Source organism: Gordionus sp. m RMFG-2023, chromosome 1 (assembly GCF_954871325.1).
Source record: "Gordionus sp. m RMFG-2023 chromosome 1, tfGorSpeb1-WG-v2, whole genome shotgun sequence".
Classification (NCBI taxonomy): Eukaryota; Metazoa; Nematomorpha; class Gordioida; order Chordodea; family Parachordodidae; genus Gordionus; species Gordionus sp. m RMFG-2023.
In genome coordinates, this window is record NC_088775.1 from 79,830,222 (window position 1) to 79,842,789 (window position 12,568).

Sequence of the window (12,568 nt, forward strand, 5' to 3'; positions counted from 1 at the left end):
AAATGCCTTGTTGGGACGTACGTGGATCAATGCTTTCAAAAATATTTTAAATAAATTTATAGCAAATGTTGACACTAATTACGAAGATTAAATAAAAAAATTGATTATAGAGTGTGAATCCAAATTGACTAATGGGCCAATCAACAAAGCAAGTGTCAAGTTACATTTAAGAAGAGATGCCCAACCTAAAATTATACCGCCTAGACGTATTCCTTATTCAAAAATTGATCTTGTTAGCAATGAACTTAAGAAATTTATACATGATAAGATAATTGAGCCGGTGAATGATGTCCGATGGGCAAGTCCTGTTACCGCTGTCTACAAAGATGATGGGAGCATTAGGCGTTGTGCTGATTTTAAGGACACTGTAAACCCAGCTCTAGAAGATTTTAGACACCCTCTACCACGAATCAATGATCTAATTGCTAAACTTTCAGAAGGAAAGAAATTTACGAAGATTGACTTTACAAATGCTTTCTTACAGATACCAATTGATAAAAGTTGCAGAAATATTTTAACCATATCTACGCACAAGGGATATTACCAATTTACTAGACTTCCTTTTGGGCTTAAGACCTCATCTGCAATTTTTCAACAGATTATGGATCGAATCTTCGGTGATATGGATGACGTCATATTTTATATTGATGATTTACTTATAACTGCAAAAAACGATGAAGCCCACCTTAACAACATAAAAAAAGTGTTTGATAGAATATCATCGTTTGGGCTAATACCTAACTTTAATAAAAGTGTGTTCTTTAAAAACAAAGTGAGGTTCCTGGGTCATGATTCTGACGCTAAGGGGATTCATGCTAAACACGACAAAATTGAAGCAATAATTAATATGCCAGAACCAAAATCAGCTGCTGAATTATCAACATTTCTGGGAATGGCTGGCTACTATAGAAATTATTTTGAACAATTTTGCGGAAATTGCCGATCCTCTTTATAAGATTGTCAACAAAGAAAAATGGGCTTGGAACCTAGAACACTCTAAAAGTTATAATGATCTCCAGAAGTTGATTAGTCTTCCACCTGCTTTGACATATTTTAACCCTGAATTACCTATAGGGATAGCTACTGACGCATCGAAATGCGGTCTAGGCTCTGTACTATTTCATATTAAAAAAGATGGTAAAGAAAAACCTATAGCTTTCGCGTCGAGAACTTTATTAAAATCTGAAATGAACTATACCAATATTGAGCGTGAGGCTCTCGCCATAATGTTCGCTATAAAGAGATTCCAGGAATATTTAATAGGCACAAAATTTACTATTATTACTGACCATAAGCCTCTAGTTCACATCTTTACCAAGGGTCTTAAGGATTATAGCACCATGTCGTTAAGACTCCAGATGTGGAATTTTACATTAGGAGGATATGATTTTAATATAAAGTATAAAGCCGGTAAATATAATGTTGTTCCTGATTGTCTCTCGAGATTACCACAAGAATGTCGTGATAAAACTATTGAAAATATAACCATAATAAATGAATATGAGAATTTACCTATTAACTTTAATCAAATTCGTGATGAAACTTTGAAAGATATGGAATTAAAACAAGTCATAAGTGATATTAATAACAACAGGCCTATAATGAATAATATTTATAAAAACATTGAATTGGAATTAAGTATAATTAAGGATTGTCTTTACAAAACAACAAAATCATAATTCCGTCTTCTATGAGAAAAAATATACTACAGTCATTACATGAAGGTCACTTGGGAGCAGGAAAAATCAAATCCTTAGCCAAAGATTACATGTGGTGGCCTGGTATAAATAATGATGTAGTTATGGAAGTGAAAAGTTGTGATGATTGTAACATATATCACGATAATCCTATAAAGATACAAAAACCATGGGTTTCGGCAACCAAACCGTTTGAAAGGATACACATAGATTATGCGGGTCCGTTTTTGACAAAAAATTGGTTGATAATAATCGATGCCTACAGCAAATTCCCAATTATTATTCCTGTTAAAAATATTACGACTGATATTACTTTAAAAGAAATCTTTAAAACTATTTCGCTATATGGAATACCTGAAATTATAGTTACTGATAACGGCACTAACTTTACGAGTAACGATTTTGGAAAATTTTGCAACAATTTTGGTATTAAACATGTGCTTACATCTGCTTATCACCAGCAATCCAATGGCCAGGTTGAACGTATGGTTAGAACGTTCAAAACACATATGAAAAGGAATATTAAAATTGACCCAGATATCGCGCTTGGAAAATTTTTATTTAATTACAGAAATACGCGTAATGATACTACAGGTGTTACACCTTCTCAAAGAATGTTTAATCGAGATATTAGAATTAAATGGGACTTATTAAAACCGATGGAGGAGAAGAATAAGATAAACGTTACTTTACCACGTAATAGAACCTTTAACGTAGGAGATTTTGTTTGGTACAAATTACAGGGTGATGATAAATGGTGCAAAGGTACCATCACACATAAAGAAAGTGACATGATGTTCCAAATTAAGACTGAGAAAGGTATTTTGAGGAGACATTTAAATCAAATAAGAATTAGAAACTGTTTTAATACAATTATTAACTATGACTCTAAGGATTCTTTTAAGGAGGGAAGTGTGGACAAAAATATAAAAATTACTGATAAACACTTATTTCTAGACCTGTGCGAATTTAAAAAAAACCTGTTTATTTAAAAGACTATATAACATAAAATATAAAATAAATAGTAAATTGCATAAAGTAAATTAAATATTAAAACGCTTATATTAAAATGCAAAAAAAAAATTTAAACGCTGAAAATGTTATATAACAATCTTATTGATTTATCATTTTTCATTTATTCTTATATCCAATTTGATGAATTATTATTTCTTGATATTCGCAACTTATTTATGATAATAACAATTTTGGTAAATGATGATAATAACAACTGAGTACTACCAAGCAGGCTATGATTTATGGAAACAACTTACGATAAGGATATCAAGCTTGCGATTTAATCAAACCAACGATTGGGACAAGCCATCGTTATGATGATTTGTGAAACAACTTGATTACCAAAAGGATATACTACTTGGACAACAAACTCTCTTAGATGAATTTATGGGAAGGCTTTCAGAAAAGGGAGAATCTTGCGTCGTTGCATTCTAATTTTTATTTTTTATAATCTAATTTGACTTGTTATATTTCATAACCTTACTTTTTTATATTTTAATCTTATTTTTGTTTTTCGTTTTTTTAATATTGTATTCTAATTTGGATTTATAAAATATGTATATAAACGAAGTGTGAAATGGAAAAGATAGACATAATAAAGTTAATAATAAAAATACGATTTTGTTTAATCTTTGCATTTTATTTTGCGTCTCCTCTAATTGACAGCTATCAATAAATAATATTTATAGAGTATGATAATTAGTTTATTTATAAAAGTTATCGAAGATCGATCATATGTTTTTATCCAAGGTTTTGCTTCACAAAACGCTTAATGTATGTATAGTTTAGCTCACTTGCACTTACCTATCAATTTTTAATACAAATGTTTCCGAATATAATTCTGCCATCTAAGGATATTGTTGCTCTATCAAATTATTTGAGTATTCTATTCATAATTCTCTTTTTATTTGTATCCTCTTTCCTACTACTCAGGTAATGTTTTCTTTTGATATTTAGTTTCTATTACAATCTAGACTTTGGCAACACGAGGGAATTATTTTGAACATTAATATTGACTCTTCTACTAAATCACAGTTTAATAAATATCAAAATTTATATATGCAATCAATAAAATGCCCTTATATTGTTAAACTCAATGAAAACCAGAATTCAAATTTTAATGGTAATATATATATATATTAATTTCACTAAATTGTAATGACATCAAATCACTATATATAAAAATATTAAAATTAATATCCTAATAAATTATTTATTAATTATTTACTTAAAACTAAAGAAATTAAATGAATGCAAATTATTTATTAAATAAAAAACATATAAAGATGGCTGTTATCTAAAATTTCACATAGAATACCCAAAGATTATTGTATGGCCATTTTGGGGTGTAAATGCAAAACAATTATTTGACTCCCTTAATCTTCCATGGGCAAAATGGTTAGTGAGTCTGAATAATAGAACATTATTGAATTGCTATTATCAAAGTGAACCTATTGAGTAAAATTTACTAAAAATATAAATATATTTATTTTTTTACAAAATGAAATTTACTTTTAATTCTTTTTATATTTTAACATAATTTAGGCATAAAATTAATTGTATTCAAAGGTTAGTTATTTTATTTAGTTAGGCTTCATTTTAAAATTATATTATATGTGTTAGGTTTACTTCAAATTCAATTTAGGCACAAATAATATGAGAATCAACAAATATTTTTTTAAATTGATAATTCTTTAAATGCAGATTTAAAAACAAGAATTGAAAATTAATTTTCAAGTTTTTATTCTAAGGAGAGAGGAAAATATATTCTACTGGCTGCCAGTATAGATATACTTAGCTCAGAGAGTAGAATAGATCATCTCTTTTTAATAGCAATCTCATATTTAGGGAATTAAATATTTGGCCCTTAATCTATACCAATATGTGTAAGAGCGTTTTAAAATTATCAACCAAAATTTTCTAATTCCGAAATTTATTTTTTATAGAAAACACAAGAAAATATTAACTATTTTTAAACTATAGCCTGATGTTATTAAATATTTCCCTCTTCTAATATACTAAAAATGTAAATCACTGGGGATGATTAGATAGGGGCAAAAATGATCTAAAGTGTTTTCTATTTGAACAAACGTTTTTAGAATACTTTCAAATATAAATTTAAAAAAAAAATTTTTTTTTTCTAAGTACGTTCAAATGATGAAATTTACCTGGCATCACTAATGCACTGTTTATTTAATAACGATTTTGTACATAATATATATATATACTATAATATACTATTTAAGCCTAGCAAAAAAAAATTATGGTTTGGGTGATGATATAACAAACGTTTTGCCAAATAACATATCTTGGGAAGATATTTACATTAAACGACCTAGAAGTGTCAAAAGTGAGATGTTAGGATCCGCTCCTAGGTCCTCCTACCCCTTAGTCATTATCTGTGAAGCACATTCAAATTACTCCATCGATTCTTCAGATTATCATTTGAAATTGCGGGATCGTACTAAGTCATCGTCGCCTGATAAATCTAGTCTAAAATATTCGTCTAATAATTATAACGACAATGCCATGCGCAATCATTCTTATCAAGATCAATATTGGGATACTTCTAAAAATATGGCGAAAACGGTGGGTAAATAAGATAATATATGAGTAATTTTTTTTCTTCTATATCTCTTTAGTGTTAACCAATGTAATTTATATTATTGCTTAAAAAATATATATATAATTAGAACCTGAAAAAATACGAATTTATACGTATTCAAACAATAAAATATTTTCCAAAAGTGGAAAAATAAGAGGGATTTTAAATATTAGAAGTTCCACAAACATGCCAATAATTACGAATATTTTCAATTTTTAAAAAATAATTTGATCGAATAATGAAACGGCTATTATTCGACCAATTATTCATAATCTTGTTATTGATAAAATACGAATTAAATCGAATGAATATTTTTTTTGAAAAAAATTTAACCCCAATACCCAAGTATTTAGTAATGAATTGAATTATATTTTAAATTTGAACTTCTGCCCAAATCCTAATATATAAAGATGGGTTCGTAGAGAAATTTATCTTTTTTGTTATTAGTTACAATATTACAGGAAGGGTAAATAGAGCTCTGTCGATATTAAATAGCGGATACCGGCTCGGGGCCGTTATTTATCTTTTTAAAAATTGGATCGGGTTAATATTTTCAACTGATCCGATATTATCATTGATTTTTGGATATTTTATGATTGTAAATATATTTTATTAATATTGATTTTTTAAAATTTTATAATATATTTTTTTTTGATTGCCTTTTTAAAAATACCGTCGATTCAAAATTTTAACTAAGTTCCAATAAAGGATTTGTCTTTGAAAATTATATTATCGTCTGCCTTTTTATTACTTTAATTTATTTTTTTATTTAATGTAATATTACAAAGAAAAGAGTATTGGATCGTTTTTTTAAATGATTGCTAACGCCAAACGGTAATTTTATCAAGTGCACGACGCCATTTTGATATGCATTATTTGCGTTTGAAATGCTCAATTTGTGCGTACTGAAAGAAAATAGTTAAAAATGTGAAAATTTTTTAATATATTATTTACGACAAAAATCACATTTAACGAGTCACTCATTCGCTATGAACCTCCTATAATTTAAAAGAGATTTATTAACTTTGAGGGAATAAAATAAACAAAATGCACTAAATCATCCGTGATGGCACCAAATTTCGCCTTGGCCATTAGAAAAATTTCAGTGTTAACTTGTTTTGAGTATGATTTGGCGTAAAAAATATTGACTTTTTTTAACGACAACTATCGAAATAGGATTACAGCTATAGAAAATAAATCATAAAAATTATTTTCAAAAAATAATATTTTTAACCCTTGAACTTATTAGAAATTTTTTATTAATTACTTATATTTTATTTATAACAAATGTTTTTTTTCGTTACATTATTCCACCACATAACATTTAAAAAATTAATAAATTTAATTTTATTAATTTAATGAGGCCCGACCCTGGTAAATTAGCCAAGCCGTTTTTTCGATTTTTTTAAATATACCAGGCCCTGGCCTAAAATTTTTTTTTAAAACATTACTCAGGCTGGGCCTTATAAATCGCCATTATTATCTATAAAATTATTTAAAAAATTCCAGGCCGTGTCCTGGAAAGAGTGCCTCTGCAGGCCTCTGATAAATATCTTAATTCGTAGTAATGGCAAATAATTATATGCTGCTCTTAAATTTATTTGTCATTTCATTCAGATTGTTTCACCTTATAGAAAAAATTCTCCCCTATATGAGACGGATATTTAAACGAGAGCTAGATTTGAATTGGATAGGTGTCACCTTGAATATAATCATATTCCTATCTTTTATCATCTGTTATCAACTTAAAATTATCAATTTTTTGGGTTAACCCTTTACTAGAGATTTGTCCAGTTTGCGATCGACCTTTTTAACAGGTTAGGTCAGGCCGGCAAAAGGTTTATGGAAGATGTAAAAATATATAAGCTATGTTACATGTGTTATTCGATAAATTTTGACTCTGATTTCTGTTTGTGACAGGGTTTATAATTCATTAACTTTTTTCTTAAAAAAATTCAAAAATATCGGTAATGAGATTTATTTTTTAAAAAAAGGGCAACATTTTATATGGCCAAAGATTGCTTGGATTCATTGGTAAATTTATATATTATCATATTTGTAGGATTTATTTATTCATACCTTCATATTTTTATTTAATACATAAAAAAAAGAGTAAATTTTGAAACAAATATAAGAAAATAAAATTTTAATTGCACGGCTACAGGGGTAGTTACGGATAATAATGCATTGCAATTAGTATAAATTCTGAATATTTAAAAAAATTTTATTCAAATAAATATTATATTTAAAAATCAAAATAATAAATATAATTTTTAAAAAAATTTAACTTAATATTTTGCAATTTCATGTATTTAATTTACTAACGAAGAGGTAAAAAGTGTAAAGACGAACTAATATTAAATATCTATAGAAATGATCATCTTGAACTACTCTATTAAGAAGAATCCTATATTAACAGATGACATCCAAATATATTTAAATCAATGGTCAACACTGTGCAAAATTTTCTAAGGAAATTCGAAAAATATTGACAAAATAATTTACCAAAAAAGTTATAACCAACCTTGAAAGATCTTTAAAGATGATAAATCTAATCACAAAATCCTAGGGTGTGAAGATAAACATCAATTTTATAATTTTTTAAACTTATTTTAGCAGTTTAATAAATTAAAATGAATAATGTATAAAATCTTGAGTGATGGAGGTCCTAAAATAAAATTTCCGGTGGTGATAATACATAAATAATTATAATCTTGGATCAACTCTTTGGTATAGCAGCTTTTCACCATATAGAAAAAATATTTTTCTCTTTTGATCCGATCCAATTCAAATTTAGAAACAGGCTTTAAATAAAATGCTGAAAAATTAGCTTATCATTTTATATATTTTTGTTGAAAAAATCCTATAATATTTAAATTTGTTAATTGGTGAAATTATACATTTTTAAAAAGAAATGCTAGTTTATATGTCTGAGCAGGCGCTTTACGAAGAGGGAGTAAGATCCCTCCCATCATAAATTTGTCGTAAATATCATCTTGAGCTAATAAAAATTTCCCACCTACACACTACCCACCTACCCCCTCCTCTCGCCCAAAAATATACAATATAGTAATATAAATAAAAAATTATTAAAAGTTAATAAATTTTTATAATAACACCTATAATTCAAAATTTTTAGAAAAGAAAAGTGGCAACACAAAATATTTTTATTAAAATCTAATATAGCTATAGGTCTACATAACTTATTAAGAATCACTTTAAAATTATATTCAAAAACGTATTTGTAGTAAAATGTCACGTGATTTGCAAATTACGAATTTTTATTAATAAATTTAGTTAAGGTAAAAAATAGTAACTTAAATCAAATATAATATTTTTCCACCCACATGCTGGTTTGTGAATATAGTACATGATTATTTATTAGAGACTTGCAGAGATCCAAATTTTAGGTTCAGCATTGATTTAAAATGAAATTCCATTTTCAAAGCCCAGCCCGGGATTTGAAAAATTTTAAAGATACATAAATATTTAACTTTGATTATTTTACCGACCCGGCTCAAAATTTTTAGAAGTTTTGTTTTTTTGAATAAATTTTAGGGATATTTTGCAAAAATATTTCAAAGGGAAAATTGAAAATATGATCAGTATAAATGAATATTGAACAGTCCGTTACGTGATTTTCCACCTGATTTAATTCGTTATATAGAAAGAAAGTAGGAAGGAAAAAAAAGAAGAGGAAATTTTTAAAATTGTCCCAGTTTTTTTAAACCCACCCGATTATTTGAAATTATACCATTTCTTAGCCCGTTCGGTTCGAGCCAGCAAATATCGGCTATTTAATAGAATTTGTATAGTTTCTACTTTATAACACACATTTCGTACATTCATGTAATAATCTTGAGTTCTGGACCCTTCGAAATTTTTAATGGAATTCGGGGTGTCCAGGTGCAAGCTTAGATATAGACTTGGATAATTTTTAAGTCATCATTTTGTTTTCTCTGTTTCAAAATTTATTTACATTCATCATTTATGAATAAATCTAATTATTACCATCATCTTTCAACTTTTATTACCATATTCTATAAATATACTAATTATCCCTTAGCATGTATATTAGCCGCGTGGGAATATTAATTTAAAGACTTCCTTATAGGATCCATGATTTTTAATGATGAATCAAGTTATAAGCATAAAAAATTGACTTAACTTTAATGAAGATTGAGTTGGGTTTTTTTAAGTGGCTAGCCTTTGAGTTGGCTAAAGATAGGTGATTTAGCAACACCAGCAATTAATGATATTTCGAGAAAGAATATTCTTTAGTATAGTAGAAAACCTGAATAAAAAAGTTGTTAATTTCGAAAAATCAAAAGTTGCATAGTTGGGAAGACCTTCTCTGAGTGTTGTTAAACGGCTAACTCAATATTTTAGCCAGAAAATATTGCCTAAACCTTCATTATTTTGCTGATAGAATTTCAAACCTTTGTACCATCTATGGGCAAGATCTTCAGGCATACGTAATTATTTCCTGGATAAATATTGAACTGGCTGTTTTTTTAAAAATCGGCTCCAATCGAGCCGTTTAAAGAGTCTAATTATAAATTACATGATCGGAAACAGTCGGCAATATTTTTTTCCCCCGAATCGAATTTACTCATATCATCAAAATACGTTTTGCTTAGAAAATTGTTTTCCTTATTTCTTCACCAAGTCTGATATGTTTCTTTAAGGGAAATAAAAAATAAAGAATAATTATTTCTGCCCCACGACTGACCATGGGGCGGTCTTGCAGAATTCTATAATATATGCGATTTTTACTTTAACTTATTTCAACCAATAAGAATTCTAATTATAAACCTATATACTCTATATGCCTATCTCGCATTTTTAATATTGTATTTTAACCATATCAACATAATTTTTCCAGGTCTAATATCGTTATAAATACTAATTTAAGTAATGATTTAAAATTATTAATTAAATATTCACTTAAAATTAGTTTAAAAAAGGGATTTTATAAATCCCTAAATATGTTGGTTTGCCAAAAAAAAATAATATTTACTTATAAATAAATAAAAAAAGGAAAATAAATATTTTATTTGCGTCAAAAAGCTCTCTTTTGTAAAAACACAAGAATATATAAATTTGATAATTGTTATCTGGATATTTGAACTCTATTTTTAGTTGTTTTAACATATTTTTAGTAGATTAAAAAATGGCTAAACATAGCTCAATTTTTTTTTGAAAATGTAGAAATTAACTCTTGCTCGAGAAAAAAGAAGAAAAAGAAAGATATTTATTATTTATCATATTAATTAAAATTATGATCGACTCCATTTTAGGCTTCGCTAATTACCGTTCTTCATTTATACGACTCACTTAGTACGCAATCATCAACTATTCTTGCTCAATATCTAAAAATGTGTAACGGGACTGTATATATTTTACAAGTATGTATATATTATGTTAGCATCAATTTCCGGCATTGTATTATTTTTTCCACTTTAAATCATTTTTTGAACACATTTTTTAAAATTTCAAAATATGATTTTTCCAGAAATGTATCCCAACATATTTGAAATACCTACTCTTTTAATTTTAGACAATTTTGTTATGAACTTTTGAACCTAATATAATTTATATTAATTTTTCCATAGATTTTTTTTATAAAATTGTCTACATAAGATAGTATACTAATATATATAACAATATCTAATAGTATACATAATCTCTTACAAGCCTTCATAGCTTCCCCCTATCCCCACTGCTTTTTAGTCCTAAGTCTCGTAAATATCAACAGCGTTGTCGCTCAAGAGGCGTATAATTCATCGCTAAACTATAGTATAGCAATATAATTTAATATGTATATTTGTAATTACGCATCTTCTTGAGCGGTATCTCTGTATATCGCGATTACTATAAACGAGGTCTTAGACATAAAATAAGTTTTTTTAAAAATTATAATACATTTAATTTATTTTTTAATAGGCTGATATTTAAAAAATATAATTTTTCCTGCCTCGTTAAAAAAGAGAGCAGCATTCTTCACTTACTACCTTAGAAATCTCACTATTAAAAAGTATGTTAGGAGACGGTCTATTGTATGACTATTGTTTGTGCTTTGCATAAATTTTTTTTGATAAACTTTATTTATAAAAAAATACACGAAATTAATTCAATAAATATTATGTTTCTGTTCATCTTATTACATCTTTTTAAAAAAAATAAATTATGTATATATTTTTTTTATAAAATTTTTGCATTATACAGCAATTATATATGAATCCAGACTCGGGCTTGAACGATAACGGGAAACTAGAGTGCGATTTAAAATACGCCGACGACAACTTATCGAGTGAATCTTACTCGAAAGCTCCAAGTATTTGCGTAATTTGCAATGAGAACCCTTCCGACCACGTTATATTACCCTGCCGCCATGTATGCACATGTAAAACATGTTTTTCTAAATTAGACAAATGCCCTATGTGCAGGGGTCCGCTTATATCTTTTTGGATACTCAAATAATATGTTTTTTATATATATAAAATCAAAAGCTTTCTCAGAATGTATTTTAAATAGAATATTTATAACTATCTATATTTAATTTCGTGTAATTATTATATCAAAGAAAAACAAAATATATTTCAAACGATTTTTATTATAAAAATTAGTTTTATACCTGGCGTGATTTCGAATAGAACTATGATAATATAAGTTTATAAAATGACACCGGTCCAAAAGGGAACTCTTCTAATAATTACTAAAATAGTTAGTAAGTTCTTTTATAATATAAGTTAATCGATCACTCGCTATTCGAAGAAATTAAAAAATATATGCATTATTTTTAAAAGGATCTACTTTTACCACCAAAAACGTTATATTTTGTAATTTGTGTTTATTTTATGGAATGAAATATATACCATTTTACAATATTTTTTTTAACAGTTAGCAATATATTTTGGGCCTATTATACACAGGGCTGGGCAATCTTTCAGAAAAATATATTAAAATATAAATTCAAAAAGAAACTTATTTGAGATTAAATACTTTTTTAAAAAAATGTATTTTAAATATTAAATACTCGCAAGAAATTTCCATAAAATGTATTAAAATACAAATACTTTGACGAATACTTAGTATTAAATTTTTTTTAAATCAATCATGCGTATTTTTTTTTTACTTAATATTTTTCTAAAATTATATAAATAAATATATCGTATCAAAAAATTTCTAGGTATTTAATTTAGAATTATATCACAGACACCGAATTTTAATATGATATATGGCTAAATGG

General features: G+C 27.0%; 1 protein-coding gene across 1 annotated transcript; it reads left to right on the top strand.

Annotated features, from left to right (window-relative positions):
• Positions 1 to 3,463: 3,463 nt before the first annotated feature.
• LOC135931927 (cell growth regulator with RING finger domain protein 1-like) lies at positions 3,464 to 12,132 on the top strand. The gene is made up of 6 exons (XM_065469245.1): positions 3,464 to 3,644; positions 3,686 to 3,834; positions 3,998 to 4,169; positions 4,958 to 5,300; positions 10,617 to 10,724; positions 11,545 to 12,132. The coding sequence occupies exons 1-6, from the start codon at positions 3,535 to 3,537 to the stop codon at positions 11,797 to 11,799; spliced, it is 1,137 nt and encodes a 378-aa protein (XP_065325317.1). The 5' UTR covers positions 3,464 to 3,534; the 3' UTR covers positions 11,800 to 12,132.
• Positions 12,133 to 12,568: the final 436 nt, after the last annotated feature.

Bases quoted from the DNA above. Each gene is read 5' to 3' on its own strand.
- LOC135931927 (XM_065469245.1), top strand. From the start codon at position 3,535: ATGTTTCCGAATATAATTCTGCCATCTAAGGATATTGTTGCTCTATCA. The intron at 4,170-4,957 runs GTAAAATTTACT...ATACTATTTAAG, and splicing joins TATCAAAGTGAACCTATTGA to CCTAGCAAAAAAAAATTATG. The intron at 5,301-10,616 runs GTGGGTAAATAA...ACTCCATTTTAG, and splicing joins CTAAAAATATGGCGAAAACG to GCTTCGCTAATTACCGTTCT.